We start from the raw sequence: 20,170 nt of genomic DNA on the forward strand, positions 1-20,170 counted from the left end.
CATTTATTTACATTAGCTCAAAAGGCTGTGCCTGCCCTAGGTACTCAGGAGTAACACACACACACACACAAATACTTGAGTAGGCTACACAAATAACTTGACAAGAACTATTCTAAAGAAAAAACAAATTACATCTGTCAATTTCATATCATCATTCCACTTAATACATCAACTGCACCATCTGTAAAGCTAGCAATATTTTGTGAGAACTCATTAACATGAAAAAAATAAGCAAAATGACACTTTTGGGCAGCTACATGTGCTCTATGACAGGGGTTCCCCAACATTTTTTTTATCTGAGGCCCACCTGTTCAACTGCATTAAGCACTGCTGCTCACTATTTGAACTCATTAAATGAGGAATGAAAAACATTTTTAAACCTGTAACACCATAAATAAACGTAATCTAAATTGTCCTTTTTTATTCTGAATCTTATTTTTTTCTTCATTTGTATGTTATTGTTGCGCTTATATATATATATATTACTAAGTATAAATAGAATGCCATTGCTCCCATGGCCCACTTGGGACTGCGTTGTGGCCCACTATTGGCAACTCCTGCTCTATGACTTCCTCTACTACCTCCACTGGTTTTACAAAAAAAAATATATATATCTGGTTCTCCATCATGTGGGACTTCCATAATTTTACAATCGCCCTTATTTATTGTGACACGGTTTATTCCCTTTTTGTGTGGTATAATCTATTTCAATACCTCCGATGAGGCTTTCTGCTTTAGGAATAATCTGATTCTGATACTGCACGCTGGTCCTGATAAACCACTGTCACTACAACATACCATGTTCGGAGTCTGACATTAATGGAACGTGCCACTCAGTGGTGCATGGGTGCCTAATCACAGTCCTGGAGGGCCATTCCTCTCCAGGTTTAACAAGTAAAATTAAATATTAAACTTATTTTGGAACTTGACAGCGGTTTAATTGGTTAAATAAAAGTATTTAGAATAGGGTAGGAACGACGACCAGGACTGTAAGGGCAAACTTAATGTATGCAGAATGGGTTGCATAAGTACACACTGTAGAAAAAAATATTTTCAATAAAAAGAAAACCAGCACAGCCTTGAGACCTTTCACAAATGGAATTTATTATATTTACAGTAGTTTTAAAAAGTAACAGAAATAGAAAAATAGCTAAAACTAATTAAAAATAGAAGTTAGCGCCGAACCCAAACAAAACAACTGACGTTCTTTTGAAGATAGACTTCAAAAGGAGTCTTCTTTTTCACTGTATACGCTTGAAGTATATTTGAATAACTATTGTATGCCACTATATGCATGTAAAAAGATTTCCTATTTGGGATTAAAAAATTAATTCTAGAATAATCGCAAAACATCAGAATTGGTTTGGAATCGTTTATTTACATACTGTAGTGATACCACCACTGAATATAAAGGGTGTGGGGCATTCAATAGCAATAGTGACTTGCTGGTGCTCCTGATAACTTATTTTTCATAGCTTACAAACCTAAGGGGATAACTCTATGTTTGAACTATATTTATATTTCCATTGAGGATAGTGCATACATAGTTTATATATACAGTACATATAAAAAGACTGAGTAAATTATACTCAGACATGAGTGAGTGATTTATATAGTATATGCAGTTGTTAGTATATTGCACAATAAAATGTTAAATACATAATTTAACCCCAAACATTATCTGACTACTGTAAAGCGTAGAATTGGCACAAAGGACTACTTTCGCCTGGAGCTCCCTCTGGTGGTCACTACAGACACAGATGTTCAGCACCCATCACAGTAAAAAATAATAATAATCTGGCTCTTATTGTTTTGGAATGTTGAGTACAGCATTTACAAACACCTCATTCAAATCCTGAACTTGTCCTGGATAAACTCATGGCTTCTAGGCTAATTATTATTCTTTTTTTTTTTTTAATAAAGTCAGCAGGGCTTGCATCAGCAAATAAACATAATCTGCAGGCTTCAGATTTATGCTTAGACAACATTTTAATGATGGCGGTGCTGTATAAATTTGATGCCAGAAATTCAGATAACAACAGTGAACTACAGTAAGAACTTCATTCAGAGCAGGGGCCTGGACAACTTCAAGCTCAGTCATGGAGGTATAGCGCAAAACAGATTACACTCAGTAAAAGTAGTCCAGTAATAAAGTTCAGAAACACTGAATGCAAAAGATCAACAAGGCTTTTGGGCTGACATATCTTTGTATGATATGCCCCTACATTTTCAGATTTTTATAACACAATGATCCACAACTATGTACTACATAATTCATGCAGTTTCTCTTCCCACAATTTAGACTGGGGAGAATGTATTTGCAGTCAGGTTTTCTGACACTTCAGCCTTTTTGTTTTATTTATCACTTAAGGTACTCCATTACTGGAGGCCAATTTAAATTCCCAGTTTCGATGAGAAGCTCCTGGTTTACCATTAAAGAACAGGTTGGAGAATTACTGGGGTCGTTCCATATGTTCAACCTGAAAGCATTTGCATTTTCACAGACTGTCCACCCCAAATGGATACAGGTGCAGAAATTTGCAGTGCAAGCCCTCATTTACAAACCCTTTCATACACGGAAAGAGATCCCTGGAGGAGAAGACAAGCGCAAAGAGCTACTCTTCAGTTCTTCATGGTTTCGTGCCACCCACTACACAAAGCACAGTTTTCAGCCACATCACATGGAAGATAAAATACTCACTATCACACACTACTCCGCCTCTTAACACCATATTATCAGGAAATCACTAATACAAATACATTTTTTTTGTTTTTTTACAGCTGTAAGAAAAAAGGCTCACTAACACAGTATAATAATAAACTTATAAGTTAACTATAAAAAAGTAACAACTAAGTTGGCCTGTTAATAGAAATTCACGTTTTCCCTAAGTCATTTCATCAGGCATGTCTGTGCACTCATTTACAACAACATACAATGACGTGTATTACCCGATACAGAGAAACTGTGAATCACCCACGTTTTCATTGCTAATTTATAGCAGGTTTGCTTCAGAAGTTGTGTGCGCTGTTATTTTATGTCCATCTTAAGCAAGATATTGTTCTGGCCACTGCAAATAGAGAACATGTCTAATTGTACTCTGAAAGGTGCACTTAACTAGTCAGTATGGACTTGTCTGTTGCCATTGGACTTCACCTTGAAAACCTTTTTTGGTTTAGTAGAGTTTAAATCAAGACTATTTTTTGCCTAAAAGACATTCATTAATCCTCTACTCTTTGAATACATCTTGGCACTTATAGTATTACTCAAGCTACAACAAAAAAGAGAAATGCTTTTCTTTATAAAATCAATATTATTAATGACCTTAATGATTCTGGTTATTTGATTGAAAGCAGCAACAGACAGACTGGAGATATAGGTAACAGCAAGGACCATGCATCTGGAGGGCACTGTTCTGCCGGATCCTCTCAAGTCCATCTGGTTTAACTTGCTACTTGATTTGTTGTGTACAGACAAAGGAAAGTCCAGTGCATTCTTTTTTGTCATTGAGGTTAAACAACAGGATCTTTTTTTTCTTAAATCAGTTAAGACACTGTAGCATTTTTTAAGACATATAAGCAAAACACAGAAGGTCACTGTTCTTTGTTGTTTTTTTTTCTTAAGGCAGCCACCTGGGTTACTTTGACCTAAAACAAAAAGAAAGAAGAAAAGAGAAAGAAAACATTACTGCTGATACAGTGCTCAGACAATGTTAACTACAGAAAAGCACTTTTGTTTTAGCTGTGTTCTTGGTTAATGGACCAGAAAGGCAATGGTACGATTCAAATTAGAAAAACAATATACACCAAGATGTAGGTAAAACGATACTCAAAACAACATTTCAAACTTGAATTTTTCCAAAACACAATTAACAATGAGAATCAAAATGAAGTACCCTTTGGCATTGAAATAAACATATAAATTAATTTTATTATGTGCGTAACATCAGTGACACGCATATGAACACAACCTATGGTAATCAAAATGCCTCTGGGCTTGGTCTCTGGAGATCATTCTTTCTTACAATTTGAAAATGGTCCATATAAATGTCTCAGTATTAAGTGTGGGCTCCTCTGGTGTTGATGCACTCTCTACATTGATGGGGTATGCTTCTAATCAGGCAGCAGGTGACATTTTGGGGTATCCTGTCCCATTCTTCAGTCAGTGCAACACCAATCTCTCTGATGTCATGTGGAAAGTCACAACGCTGACTAACAAGATGTAAAAGAAGGTCCCAAAGGTGTTTCTATGGTATTAAGGTCTGGACTTCTTGCTGGCCAGTCCATAACCTCTATAATCTCTTGTTTAAAATATTCCATGACAATCCTGGCAGTATGACAACAGGCATTATCTTACATCAAAATAAACTCAGGATCCAAATCTATGTAACGCAGAGCTATAAATCAGATCTTGGTAATACAATAAGTTCTGTGTGACCTCCAATGCAGAGGCCTCCCCACACCATGTGGAGTCCCCTCCAAAAACGGTCATAATTAACAATGTTGATCCAAATGTTAACAATGTGGACAAAATGGGTGCCCAGTGGACAATTATGGAGCTGTCAGTTTTGATGATCAAGGGAGTAATCAGCAGTCTCTCTGGTAGCTGGTCTTCTAGACCTCAAACCAGACTCATGCAATCTGTTTCACAGTTTGGTTGCTTATGGTGACTCTAGTTGCTGTCCTGAAGTGGATATTGAGCCCATGTGCAATGAACTGGCAATTCCTTATCTGGACTTCAGTCTAAAATCATTATATGCCACCACCTAGCATCATTAAAAGCCTTGATTCCCAAACCAACATCAACAATTAATGTTATGATGTGAGCAGCCACCTGACCATATTTAAAGTTAGCTTCTTTTATACAAATAATTGTATATAAATATAGTTTAGCTTGACTCTTTGATTGGTTGTTGTTATACATTCACAGTCACACACCAGGCTCTGCAAGTGTTGCATGAATAAGTATGTTGTAACGTGTGTTTTAAATAAATGATGATGATGATGATGATGATGAAAGGGGACACTTCCTTTTGAGCTTGTGTAAGGCAAGATTAATCATACTGCACATACATTTTATATACTGTAGTCAATTATATACTATCTCTCTAAGTCTCCCTTTCTGATCAAGACCCTTGGCCTCTATGATGTCAGATCTAGACAAGCATTTCCCCTGAAGATGTTGATTAAAGCACTGGCAGTACTATTCTCTTGTATTTTTTAAATAAATTGATGTTGTTAACATTCTTCCTTTACTACTGTAGTTTTGGTTGGCAGACAAAAATCACCATGAATGAGGAACTCAAAATGACCTGAGTAAAGCATCATAGGTCATTGTATCGGAAATTAAAGAGGCTCAGAATGACAGAATAGATAGAAGATTATAAAGTAATACTTACATATACATAGGCTGTAGTTGCAAATGCGAGGTCTTCTGTGGGCCCTGATAACCGTAAGAATCAAATCCTCCTATGAAATCAACTGAGACAAAAAAAGAAAAAAAAAAACTTTATTACTGCAGCATTAAATATGAGCATGAACTGCCATTAAAACTAGTCTCATCCACAATAATTCAATGCGGCAAATATCAACTGATTAATTATTGGAGGGCAGTATGAAGGGGTGATATTTCTAGAGCACTAACATATGAAAAAATACCTCTTGGATCAGCAGACAAGTTTCTAACAAGACTGTACACACTTGAACAAGATTATCACAGTGCAGTCTGCTGTTCAGGCTTTGCTGTTTTATCCATGCACTTTAATGGTTGTACAACGAGTCCTAGCTGGCTTTCAGAAACCAAAAGGCTGTCAGGCTTTTAATAAAAGATCAGCTGTAGCCCTGCATAAAGTGATTTGTTTTTCTTCAAACAAATACTGTAGCTGGATAAAAATAATATAGTGATGGCTTTCTACTCAGAAAATGAAGGGCAGGATTTTAATAAATATGACTCTACTAAATACTAATTTCCTTTCTCTAGCACACAGTGACTGACAGAAAAGTACAATTTCTCCAATTCCACTGAAGTGTGATTATCCCCATCACCTTTCCGATGGATCATATTTAGCTGTGAAAGAGTCCTACTTGAAAATGTGACCCTCACAATACCACCACTAGCAGTGTGTTAATTCGAATTCACAGGCTACAGCATTACTAGCAATGATAACAATGGATTTTGAGTAAATAATCCACAGTGGTCCTATGACAATGCAATGAATTACAATGGTGTATCGGGTTGTGCTATTATGATACAAGTGTCAGAATATGAAAAGTCTAGCTTTATTACATGCTGAAAACATGTAATGACAAAATACATCCACAGTGCATGCCCTCTTTAAGGATTGTACAGAAAGAATGGGAATAAGTATTTGTCACATTACACAGTGGGACTGTCTGGCCTTGTCCTATCATGGTTCAAAATCTTTTTGATAGGTTTCAGTTCATCTCTATTGCGGAGGTATAATCTACCGTTAGGTGACATTATCCGCAGACACGGAGTGAACTTCCATTTCTACGCTGATGATACCCAGCTATATTTGTCCCTAAAACCAGGGATTTCTTCTGCCTGGATGTTAATAGCTACTTTCTTACAGACATCAAGCATTGGATGTCACAGAATGTTTTAATGTTGAATTCAGATAAAACCAAGGTTTATGCTAGTTAGAACACAGAACCAACTAAAAGGAAATGTGGGATTACATGAGCTCGACCCTTGCAACCTTTCAGCAAAATTTAAACTAGAAATTAAGAGTTTGTGGGTCATCTTTGATCCTGATCTCTCATTTGAGACTCATATTAGGGAAGTTACTAAAGTATCTTTTTATCATTTGAGAAATATAGCCAAACTTAGACCAATTATATTGTATATATTATAAATGCAATAAATAAATAAATAAATAAATAAATAAATAAATACTTGTACGTTTTGGGCATTTGGGCATTTCCACAAATTAAAAAATACTAAAAATACATGTTCAGTGATAACAATAAATCGAATACAATACCTACTGTGAATGCATAAACTGATGTGTGAAGATATCATATTAATCAAAAATGTGTACTATATTTAAATGTATTAAAAAATAAACATAAGTGTACTTTAAAAAAAAAAAAAAAATCAGAAACTGAGGTAACCTCAAATATGACTTCTTCATTTTATTTGGTTTCTTCAGAGCTCAAGCATAACAAGTCCTGTAGGAGATGTAGGACAAAATATTAGCATTCATGAACTTGGTGAAACACCTTTTTTTTCTTACAATGTTTTTGTCTAAAATTCTACCCAAGACTCCAAGGATTACCATTCACATCAATGTAATTTATTTACAAAAACAGCAATCCACAACCAATTTTCTTTTCTTGTCAGGCTTCTTCGTGTATAAACGTAGCCCTTTTGTGCAAAACATTCACACAATTAATTCAGCAAACAAAGAGAATGCAAATCCAACACTGATGAGTGCCTTAGCTAACCATTTTGGGCTTTCATCTGCCATCTATTATACTAAACTTGATTGCAATTCCCATTCCGGGCCTAACCTAATTTTCCAGCTATAAAAGCAAAAAGCCTCTAATGCATCTTGTGAATTCTGATAGTAACATCCCAATTTCCTTCTGTGGAGAAAATGTTTTAAATAAGGGTTCTTATGGACCCCAGGAAATTGACCTTTAAATTAATTGTAATTATAAATGCCATAGTTGATTAGGTTGCACTCCAGTGTACATTACTTAAACATGCACAGAAATGCTTTATCTGTTATTTTAATTAGAATTAGGATGACAAGGAGAGAGCCTTTATATGGCTGTTAGTATTCTGGTTTACCTTAAAAATTAACAGTATTTCTAATTGGCAAATACATTATGTAAGAGACTCTGTAGATTCTAGAAAGGTGTTTTTATTCCCCACACAATTTGAGGTTGGTTTAAAATAAATGCAGCTTTGTTGGAGAACCTAACAAACCATATATTGTCAAACGCCCTTTGCGCAGAGAATAAAATATGAAGACAACTTGTGGTAATTTAACAAGGGCACTGGGTACAAGTACAGTACCAACCAAAGAGAGGCTAGAACTAACACAGAAAGAAGGTTGCCATGACCTAAATCAGGGATTGGCAACAGTCGCCCTTCCTGACCATGTCTTTGTTCCAACTATGTTCTTAACTGTGTAATAGAACCAATTAAACATCCATTCAGGTCCACAAACAGTTAACTACATCTTTATACCTGTCAAATCTGGTGTAGAACTGCCTTCCAGTGCCAGAGTTGCTCATGTCTGACCTAGATTCTGAAACCCTACAGAATTATTCCTCAGAAATGTTCCTGTTAAGACTAGATAACTGATTTTAAACATAGATGTACATTGACGTGTAAGTGTGATATACTTCTGAATAAAATGAGCAACACCCGTTTTCAGCATCTGGTGTCAACACCATATCAAACGTGCGTTTAATTTCTGAAAATACCAGATAAGCAGGATTTGGGCAGAGGTGTAGCAGCAGACTGGGACAGATGAAGACTCCAGGGATGTTTTTGGAAAGTCACACTTGGACAGCATGCTTGCAATGAGGTCCTGGATCTGACATTGTGAAAGCAGTTCCTGATACAGCTATTAGTGCAGATTCCAAGCTCGTCCCATGTGTTTTGGATGAATGAAAAATGATAGGTCTGTGTTTGGCTGTGTGAGGCAGAGAATTGTCTTCCTGGAACTAAAAGCGCTGATGCTGTAGCAGAAAGAATACAACTACCAGCTGAAGCATTTAATCATAGCATGGTTTATCCACAAAACACTGACAACTGAGTGTAATAAAGCACATTGATGACTGCAGTGTAATAAAACATGGTAAAGCTTAGGTAAGCATTGTAAACCCCATATACTGTAGGTATGTTAAAACATATTAAAAACCAGTGCAGTGCAGGTCCTCATAATCCTGCAATAGGCTCACAATAAGTGGAAGGTTATAGTCAAATGCAATCTAATACTTCTATAGCAGGCTAGGAGTGTATAATATAAATAAATAAATAAACACTGGTGATTATTGGAAGCAAAATCAAGGCAGTTATCTTGTCCATTGTGTAGTGCAACAGACAGGCATGTGGGTTTAGTTAAATATTGAAATAAAATGTAGAACTCAATTTGTTTATTAAAGCTATTATAAACAAATTGGTAATTCAAAGTAATAACGAAATTATACTATACACATATAGTATCTACCTTCTAACAAGACCATACAACCATGTTTGTAAGAAATGCATTTACTTTTCACATCAATTCAACTTAGCATCTGAACCGGTCAGCATCAACAAAAAGCGAATACAGCTTGAAGAGAATCCTCCTGGCTTCACTGATGTTTCACTGTATTTATTTAGATTTTGTGAGCATCTCTTTAAAAAACTTTGCATTGGAAACGAGCATAAATAACTGTCACTTACATCATTAAATAGTGTAGACGTTGCAATCATTTTGGACATTCTGAAGAACGAAAGGCTAACGTTGACATCAGTTATATGATATGTATGCATGGTTTTACATGTTGGAAACGACAATCAAATAGCACTTAACTAGCTTCCCCATGTCTTTTTACTTTGTAGTCTGTTATGTGTATTGCCTATTAACAAACAATAGTGTTTACTGCAGACCCCTGCCTAACTTAAATAACTTCTGACCACTCTGTACAGTACTGTTGTGCACACGCATTAGGCAGATACGGAATAAAGTGATGATGTTATGCTTTTAGACCGCTTTAGGTGAGAAAGTGCATGTACAGGTTTAAAATATTAATATAACATCAAAAGTGTATCGGATTAGTACCAAATGCAACCCAAAACTTCTATAGGAGGCTAGCAGTGTATGACACATGTTTAGTGAAGTCTGGTGCAAAATTAAGGCTGTTATTGTGTTCACCCGGTATGCGCTTGACAAATTGACAGATTGAAACAAGCAGTGTATAAGGGTCTCCATTTTTTATAAGAAAACATGGCACACTATGGTAAATGCATTGTATAAGCATGGGCTAAGCATGGAAAAACTGCAGAATTACTGTGCAAATTTACTATGGAAACTTCTATAAGGGATAACATCACTCCTGCCAGTACAGGGTTGCTGAATCTGAATGGGATTATAGCTTTCTCTGTCATGCTTGACTGGTAGTTTGCTCACTCAGTATTTCTATGTTTACCAACTACAGTTGTATATCAAATCAAAAAGTGTTTGATTCAGTGTTTATATACATAAGCAGGTAACAACACACTCTATTAAAGGTATATCTGGATCCAGTATGATACTTAGATAGATAGGTAGAACAAGGTCAGGTGAAAGAATAACCGTGTCAAACTGTTCCAATGTCATACAGCACAATGCAGCAGTCCTTAGGGAGATGTTGTCTTCCTGGTTAAATCTGTCAGGAGACACTGCTCTAAACCAGGGGTGTCTAATCACGCTACTGGAGGGCCATTCCACTCCAGGTTAACAGGGAAAATGTGATAAATAACTACTGCATGGTCTGGCTGGAGGTTTAATTGGTTCAATGAAACAGTTCAGAATGGGGCTGGGAAAAAAGACCATTTCTGGAAGACCTTAATAATGTTGCTTTTCAGGATTGATATGACTTATCTGCAGAAAGTACAGGACTTTTCACAAGATACTGCTTTCCAAAGGCAGTCCTAATGGAATTGTAAGAGATGTTGGATCCTAGGTTCAGAGTTGCTACAGATTCAGTGAATTGAAGAAATAATTTTTCACTCTGGAAATATGGTAACCTTATACAAGGAAGAACAGTAGATCAGAGTCAAAAGGTATTTTCATTAAATTGCCGGGTTCCCCAATATGATATAGACTACTCATATAGCAATTAAAGCACAAAGAGAGAAGGAATGTCATTTCATGAGCATAAAACAATCCCATTCATCTCATGTACAGGTTACATCTGATGCACGTCTCTCTCTACTAAATGTTGTAGCTAAATGGCCAGAAGAAACCCACTATTCATTTATTCTTTAAATGAGCAGTGTCGGCACTTGCCTAGAAAACTGAGCAGTGACAGATGGCTATTACCATATATGACTATTGAGGAGCATTTTAAATGCAAATGTCCACGTGCGAACAACTTTAGTGCCATTTAGATTTATTAACACCTATTACTTAGAAATGTGTGTAAGAGTGCCTTACGCAAGATTGATAAATCAGGATTTAGTACTGTGAGCAACAATTCTAATCTTTATGTGTACAAACAAACAAAGTCATTTATTCATGCACGAATTATAAATATAAGCCCAGGAGTAGAAGGGCCAACCTTGGCCACTGATCTAGGTGTCTTTTGGGTGTCCAAAGGTGGCTCTTCCATGCCTGGTCTTTGTTCCAACCATGTTCTAAATTGTTTAATAAACCAATTCAATCTCCATCCAGATCCTGAAGTAGTTAATTTTGTAATTTTACCTGGAGTCGGAAAAGCCTCCAGGACCATTACTGGACACCCCTGATCTAGATGTTCTCTGGATATCTATTTAATATGATATTATTTTGCCAATCAGCTCAACTGACCTAGGTGTTGGTTTAATTCTTCCTGATAAGAACATGGTTCACATTAGTCTCCACTGAGACTAATCAACAAACTTGCACTTGTTATAACTGAATTCAGATTCAAAGTGCAACCCTTAGGCATTCAAACCACAGGGCCTCCCATTCCCCATGATCCTAATTTAAAAATAAAGTTATAAGTGACTTTGAAATCAGTTCCTTTTTAGAGTTCTGCAACTAAAAAAAAATAATAATCAAAAACAATTTTTAGTAGGAATTAAAAGGGCTGACACAGTAAAAGGGAGTTTCCCTAAATTAATTTAATCAAAACACTCTAATCACTAGAGTAGCATCACTAATTCAGGGCTAATCCTAATGGCACTGAATATTAAATACAAATGTTCTTTTTAGTTTCTGTGACATATTTTAGAACAAACTGAATAATTTTAATTAATCCAAACTTATAAACAAATTTTAAAAACTTTAAAAATGAGTGGGCCAGACTACTCTAAAATGTGTTAAAGTTAAATAAAATCTGTTAGTTATCAAACAAGTGTGTCAAAACTGTGCCTTATATATTTGCTCACTGGTTATGTAAAATTAACAGTATAGTTACTGTATGCAAGAACAGAAATCTTATGGGTCATTGGTAATTTTCACCTCTGCCTGCTCCTTTCCATACTTTTTGTAGTTGTTTATTATCAACTAATATAGACAGTAAGTACAATGACCAGAATAAAGGGTGTATTTGGTTATGTCAACCCATTTTCAGTGGCTTTACAGGAGGAGGGAGGAGACATAGCCAATGCATACTACTTTCACACCTGGAGAAGCATTTGTGTTCAGTGTATGAGGCACAGCTTTAGCATCAGCTTTAAATAGATATTATTGGCTTTTTAATTAAGGACGTCTAATTAATAAAACCGTAACACTTCAAAATAAGCATCTGTAATTAAAATATGATTCTGTATGAACTAACATATGTCCTATTGTTCATATGAAGTAAGCATCAACTCAGCATACATTTAATACTTACTCATTCTAGTGGTATTTTTCATTATTCACAATTAATGTTAGTGTTGGGGTAAAGCATGAATTATTGTTTACTTCATTTAAATGTATTAGTAAACCATATGCTTGCTCATTTGAATTATACAGACACTAATTAAATCAACACACCATGGTGACACCCTGGATCAATTTCAGCGTTAATGTCCAACATTTCTTGTAAATGACTGACACATTGGCAGTAGGATAACCTGAGCCACAGGTAATCACCACTGGAAAACATACACATTTGTTTGTGTGATGAAGACGTTGCAGTTGAAAATGCATCTCAAGATTCTTGTTATTGTACCTTTAAGACCTGGTCTCACAAGCAACTTTTGTTGAAGGCACCAAAAAGGAGACATCTGTTTCCAATGGTTTGTCTTTTGTGACCATTGTGATCAACATGCTGTCAACAAGTCAGAGAGGTTTTGCCCTGTTTAGGACAATGCCCTATTTTGCTGGCAACACAACAGTAACATGCCCAATACCCGCCAACACGTTGGATAGTAGAGTCACATGGTACTACAATAACGATGTGGATGATTTGGAATTAAGAATAATTATTTCTTGAATTCAAAATTTAAAAAGATAAAATAAGCTCTAATTTAATTAAGGCTTTATAGGTATTGTCATGCTGTTATATACTTGTATTGCTTATAGTACTGAATATGATAGAATTATTTGACGTAATGGTTAGGTGGGAGTCCATTAAAGTTTTATAGTAACTTAGCTCTTCATATCTTATTATCCAGAAAGCTAACTGATTGAGTATTATATATTAGAATTATGTTTACAGAAAACATATACAATATGGCATACGATATGTTTAAACACATACAATATGTTGAAATGTAATATCTTCCATTTGGTAAACCATTTAAAGATTTGACCAATCCTGTAGTGATGATATTTGTTTTAAAGTGCATGATACACAGTAGTCTCTGCGTATAGGTACACCTCCTAAGAGAACACTTGGCCTAAGGAAACACCCTTGTGGTATAATGGATTTTCCCATTGTAACTGCTCCGGCTAAAGGAACAGGAACTTTGCTTAAAAGAACATCTTCTTGGCACTGATAGCGATTCCAGAACCGCCATCATATCATTGCCTCGTTTTGTATTATGATTTCCACACGTGCACCTCATCGCTACAAAATGGCATGCAAACAAACAGCAAAATGCACTGCTGTTTCTCTTGCTACACAAAGTTGGAAATTGTTCGAGCTCCTGAAAAAAACCTGAATCAGACACAAGTTGCCTAGCAGTTTCTTGTGAGTTGCTTCACCATTCTGTTAAATAATGTGCATGTCTTGTATATTGCTGCTGCATTTTCTAACGTGTGTAGGGGTGCTGTGTTAATTTAGCGTGACAGTTTATTAACGTTAAGTTAACCCTAAGTAATGTCCATTATTTTTGCCTCTGCCATTATGATTGACCAAAACACACCCGCCAGCTAATTTCATAGTACATAGCGATTTAAGCTTTTTGACCGTGTTGTTTTGCTTTAGTTTTATTAATGTTAGTTTGTCTGTTACTGCATTATTATAGTTTATTAACATACACTTGCCTATTGTTTTGCTTTTACTTATTTAGTTAATTTCATATGTTGATCCATGTGTGTCATGATAAGTAATACATATGTATTTATTTATGTATTGATTCATATTGGTGTCTGGTGGCTAACTCCGTCTTAGAGAACACTTCGGCTATAAGAATACTTTGCTTGCTTCCTGAGGGGTGTTCTCTTAGCCGGAGACTACTGTACTTTTCAAATAACTGAATGTCATCATAAAGTCACATTAGTAAATGCATCTACAGGTATCCTCTTGGTATTAAGGATTTTATGAGGTACTTTCATGAGGTTAAAACAAACCAAAAAAAAACAAAAAAACTTTTGAAAGATGACATAACAAATTATACTGTACTTGAGGTGGAATTTTATATTAAGAAGATGCATCAGGAGATACTTACAGCTATCTTCTTCTTCAGTAATTAATTTCACAACATAACAGGCATAGATAAATCCAGCAAGCTGAAAAAAAGAAGAGAAAATGTTCAGCATCTAAGTCATGTACTGTATGAAACCGCATAATAGAGAAAGATCACGCTTTCCTCCTGACACATCGTAATCATACAGTATGACTTTGACATGTATGCCTGTTCCAAGGAATCAAAACATCACTGAAAAGAATATTCATGGGAAAATATAAATGATAACACAGGGAAGCTACTGCATGAAAAGCCCTAGAATTCTACCATCCTTCAGCTGGTAGAATTCCTGTTTTATAATCTTGCTAAAGTATGGCACAGATACAAATGAACAACTTCCAGTGGGTGTGGAACAACACAATATTAAATATTTGAGGAGGGATACTGTGGCAAAGTGCCCCCCCTGTGTGTGTTATATGTTACGTGTTGTGTGTAAATGTTGGTGTATAGGCATTGGTACACGGGATATAAGCGGTCTGTGTTTCACGTGTGTGTAAATTGTATATTTGTATTTAGGCACGGGGATGGCACATCACATCACGTGCAAGTAAAAAGTAATATGTGAGCACGGGGAATTGCACTTTAATTAATTCACGTGCAGTTGTACCGAGATTCCAATTGAATGATTGACTAGCAATCGAATCTCGGTACAACTGCATAAAAGCTGCATGTTTTCACTCACTGGGGGTTGGTGTTCGGTGAGTGGAGAACGGGTTAGGAGACGGAGGGTATTTAAAAGTAATAATAGTAAAAGAAGCTCACCGTGTTTGTCTGTGTAGTTCGTTTTGTCTGTCTGTTTATTTTGGCGTGTAGTGCCGTGTCCTGTTTTGTGTTCTGTTTGGTAAACCTTTTTATTTTGTTAATAAACGCTGAGTGCAGCCATTGCACTCAGCTCAGCATCACCACCGTCTCTGTCTGTGTGTTTCTCTCTGGTCTGAGTTCCTCCCTGCAGCCATCTTTGTCACACGTGGTGTCAGAACCGGGACAACAGCGCCTCCAGGGCTCAGGCCAGAGCGGGAACCGCAGTTTTTTTTTTTGTGGAAAAGTAAATAAAAAAAAAAAAAAAAAAAAAAAAATGGAAGGCTGGAACTGGAGAGACGGCTGCAGTGAGCTGGAGGATCTCCTCGGCAGGTTGGAGGACCAAGGTTGGTGCCTTGCCTGCGGGGTGTATGGGCACACGGTGGCTGTCTGCCCCTTCCAGGAAGAGGAGGAGGAACCAGCCCAAAGGAGGAAGGTGAGCAGAAGGAGGCAGAGAGGGGGAAAAATGAGGAGGAAGCAGAGGGAGCCAAGGTGGTGCACCATGTGCATTGCATATGGGCATGAGGACGAGGACTGCCCAGAGCAGGAGCCAGGGGAGGAGGAGCCCGAACGTCCTGCGCCTGAGTGGGAGGAGCCCGAACGTCCTGCGCCTGAGTGGGAGGAGCCCGAACGTCCTGCGCCTGAGTGGGAGGAGCCCGAACGTCCTGCGCCTGAGTGGGAGGAGCCCGAACGTCCTGCGCCTGAGTGGGAGGAGCCCGAACGTCCACAGCCCAAGAGGGAGGAGTCGGTGCGTCCACGTCCCAAGAGGGAGGAGTCGGTGCGTCCACGTCCCAAGAGGGAGGAGTCGGTGCGTCCACGTCCCAAGAGGGAGGAGTCGGTGCGTCCACGTCCCAAAAGGGAGGAGTCGGTGCGTCCACGGCCCGAGAGGGAGGAGTCGGTGCGTCCACGGCCCGAGAGGGAGGAGTCGGTGCGTCCACGGCCCGAGAGGGAGGAGTCGGTGCGTCCTGTGTCCGGAGGGGAGGAGCTGAAGGCCCAAACCCCTATTTTTTTTTGGGAGGGACGAGGGCGTGAAGCTCAGGCTCCACAGCAGCCGCTGTTTTTGCTGCTGAAGGGAGCCCAGCGGAGACGCCCGCCACCAGCTCTACCCCCGCTGTCGGAGGAGCCGGCAGCGCCACCAGCCCTACCCCCGCTGTCGGAGGAGCCGGCAGCGCCTCCACCACCACCCGAGGGAGAGGAGCAGGAGCTGCCTCTGCCTCCACCACCACCCGAGGGAGAGGAGCAGGAGCTGCCTCTGCCTCCACCACCACCCGAGGGAGAGGAGCAGGAGCTGCCTCTGCCTCCACCACCCGAGGGAGAGGAGCAGGAGCTGCCTCTGCCTCCACCACCCGAGGGAGAGGAGCAGGAGCTGCCTCTGCCTCCACCACCACCCGAGGGAGAGGAGCAGGAGCTGCCTCTGCCTCCACCACCACCCGAGGGAGAGGAGCAGGAGCTGCCTCTGCCTCCACCACCCGAGGGAGAGGAGCAGGAGCTGCCTCTGCCTCCACCACCCGAGGGAGAGGAGCAGGAGCTGCCTCTGCCTCCACCATCTCCAGGAGCAGAGGAGCAGGAGCTGCCTCTGCCTCCGCCACCACCACCGCAAGGAGCAGAGGAGCAGGAGCTGCCGCTGCCTCCGCCACCACCACCGCAAGGAGCAGAGGAGCAGGAGCTGCCTCTGCCTCCACCATCTCCAGGAGCAGAGGAGCAGGAGCTGCCTCTGCCTCCGCCACCACCACTGCAAGGAGCAGAGGAGCAGGAGCTGCCTCTGCCTCTGCCTCCACCACCGCCAGGAGCAGAGGAGCTGGAGCTGCCTCTGCCTCCACCACCGCCAGGAGCAGAGGAGCTGGAGCTGCCTCTGCCTCCACCACCGCCAGGAGCAGAGGAGCTGGAGCTGCCTCTGCTGCCCGTACCTCCGCAGGGAGTACGGTGGCCGGAGCCCCAGAAAGGGGAGCTGCCGGCCACAAAGAAGGGGGAGGAGGTCTGGAGACCACTTTCCCCAGCAGCAGTTTCGCTGCAGGAGTTCTTGTGGCCGGAGTCCCACAGGAGGGAGCTGCCGGCTATGAAGAAGGGGGAGGTCGGGGGACCACCTGCCCCCGCAGCTTTTTCGCTGCAGGACGGGACCAGCATGCTGTCAGCCGTGCCACTACCGGCAGGGGAGCTGACCGCATTTCCAGCCATGGGCCCACTGAAGCCTCCCGTCCCAGCCCGAGACTTTTGCCTGGACTGCTGGGTATTTAAGGGGGGAGGTGGCCGTTGAGGCCATGTGTGCGTTGCACAAGGGGGGGTATATGTGGCAAAGTGCCCCCCCTGTGTGTGTTATATGTTACGTGTTGTGTGTAAATGTTGGTGTATAGGCATTGGTACACGGGATATAAGCGGTCTGTGTTTCACGTGTGTGTAAATTGTATATTTGTATTTAGGCACGGGGATGGCACATCACATCACGTGCAAGTAAAAAGTAATATGTGAGCACGGGGAATTGCACTTTAATTAATTCACGTGCAGTTGTACCGAGATTCCAATTGAATGATTGACTAGCAATCGAATCTCGGTACAACTGCATAAAAGCTGCATGTTTTCACTCACTGGGGGTTGGTGTTCGGTGAGTGGAGAACGGGTTAGGAGACGGAGGGTATTTAAAAGTAATAATAGTAAAAGAAGCTCACCGTGTTTGTCTGTGTAGTTCGTTTTGTCTGTCTGTTTATTTTGGCGTGTAGTGCCGTGTCCTGTTTTGTGTTCTGTTTGGTAAACCTTTTTATTTTGTTAATAAACGCTGAGTGCAGCCATTGCACTCAGCTCAGCATCACCACCGTCTCTGTCTGTGTGTTTCTCTCTGGTCTGAGTTCCTCCCTGCAGCCATCTTTGTCACAGATACTTATTAAATTAAGTTTGGCAAAACAGATCTGGGCATGGTTTCTGGACATCAGCAGGGGGCAAGTGGAGAGCAAGTGGGGGTGATGTAACTACCCTGAAAACAGAATCACAGAAGCAGGACTGCAACACTGTGGATCGTTACTGGAAAGACAACCAGTGCCACTGTAGGATCTAGGCCACCTGTCAATGATGCTAATCAGGGCTTGTAGCTAACAAAGAGCTTTATGACCTTATAAAAGTTTACCATGGTAAATTTGCTCTGTAATTATGCAGTTTGGCCACGGTTTACACAGTTTATTTTAATATGCTTTACCATGCCTCTTTACAGTGCTTACCTACGCTTTACCATGCTTTCACTACACTTTATTACACTATTGGGAACATGTATCAAGATCGACTGACGCATCACTAAATTGGCGGAGTGTAAAGTAGCGCTCTGAGGCACAGCGTAAACTGGCACATTTAAATGCGAAAATTCCACTGCGCCGGTTTTCTGAAACCCTCAAAATGGTCTACCGGTAGCACAGATTAACAGACTACTCTGAAAAATAGCGCCTCCCCTCCAAATGGGCTACCTCAATTGAACAATAGGTAGGTCATTTGGAGAGGCAATGACCTGTGTTGACTTAAGTGTCTTGACTTTATATTATATTACTATTATATGATGGATAAAACCAATATCAAACATAATGAAAAGGATATAATGAACCAAGTTTATTATATGACAAATACAAACAATTGTACATAATGAAATAGCTGGTATCGAGCTATAATTTCATCCTCAGGGAGATCAGAAAGGGTAATGTAGACACTAAATACTCTCCCTTCTTCTCAGTACTCTCCCTCTGTTCCTGGGTTGTTCAGGAAGGTTAGGAGTCTACACTCTCCATTGTAAGAAATGCCCCTGAAAATTCATGCTATCACAAATTTCACGGAATTGGATATTTGACTGCCTACTGTGAAAAATATGCATTTTATTTTCCTTACAGTATTTCACATTACTGTACTCTTCACCTCCCATTAATTTCATACTTTTATGCCTTGACCTTTCTGCTCCCTCCTATCTCCAGACTATCATCTCTCCCTAGAACCCCCTCTTGCCCCCTCCGCTCCTGAATACACATTCACTGAATACATACTGAGTACAGCAGTGTTATTGTGTGATATGCATGTAGAGGGAGTGGGATTGTGGTGCAGCGCGGCGCAGTGAGGAGGAGGGGGTGGGGGGTATTGTGGAGCTTTGCATCTCCGCTTAATGAAAAACTGAGATTTGCATTGCAACAGAAAATAAGTAAGCCAGACACTTAAATGCAGTGGTAGTCCTGACAGTAAAATACTGTACTGTAATGTAATTTTAATTCAAAGGCCATTACACGTAACACCGCACAGCAGTTAAACTAGGCACCCTCACGAGACGATCACTTCTCAAGGGTACTGTAGTAAAATAGGATTCTGCAGCCTTGAGTAAACATAATCGTGATCATATAACATGCTGTTTACCCACGCAGACTTGTTTTGATGTATTGTCCTCAGTGATTGAGCACCATTGACATCTGTATACTGTATTTAAACTGCTGATGGCACGCTTTTGCTTATTGTAATGTGACAGAGTGGCCGAGGACAGTGTAAATTATCAGGCTGGAGTCTTGATTTACAGTTTTACACCGGTGTTGGTTTTATTTTTCTTACACTGCGATGGCGAAACAACCGCTAATAAAGCAAACAAAATAAACCTAGCTCTCAGTTGGAGCACTAAGAAAACAATACAGTACTTTGAGTGGAACAAACACTAGATTTCTTAGTCATGTTTTTGTTTCTGTTGGTTTAGTTGTGGGTTTTTCTTGGGCATGCATACATGTGGGAACTCGTGACATCTAGTGGTCAACCCATTACACTGCAGGGAACAAGCTCTTATTCTCATACTAACATACTGATTCTGCACCACAGTAATCATATCGG

The 20,170-nt window shown here is 39.7% G+C and overlaps 1 protein-coding gene across 2 annotated transcripts in view; it reads right to left on the minus strand.

Annotated features, from left to right (window-relative positions):
* Positions 1-1,089: 1,089 nt before the first annotated feature.
* LOC117402521 (sodium/potassium-transporting ATPase subunit beta-1-interacting protein 2) overlaps positions 1,090-20,170 on the minus strand; it is a 201,487-nt gene continuing 182,406 nt past the window's right edge. For both annotated transcript variants that reach the window (XM_034003744.3, XM_034003746.3), the window contains exons 5-7: positions 14,525-14,585; positions 5,397-5,478; positions 1,090-3,645 (exon numbers count right to left, since the gene is read on the minus strand). In XM_034003744.3, the coding sequence (XP_033859635.1) occupies positions 3,636-3,645; positions 5,397-5,478; positions 14,525-14,585 (153 nt within the window). In that variant the 3' untranslated portion in view covers positions 1,090-3,635. The remainder of the gene's footprint in view (positions 3,646-5,396; positions 5,479-14,524; positions 14,586-20,170) is intronic.

The sequence above is a fragment of the Acipenser ruthenus genome, chromosome 5, assembly GCF_902713425.1.
Source record: "Acipenser ruthenus chromosome 5, fAciRut3.2 maternal haplotype, whole genome shotgun sequence".
Lineage (NCBI taxonomy): Eukaryota > Metazoa > Chordata > Actinopteri > Acipenseriformes > Acipenseridae > Acipenser > Acipenser ruthenus.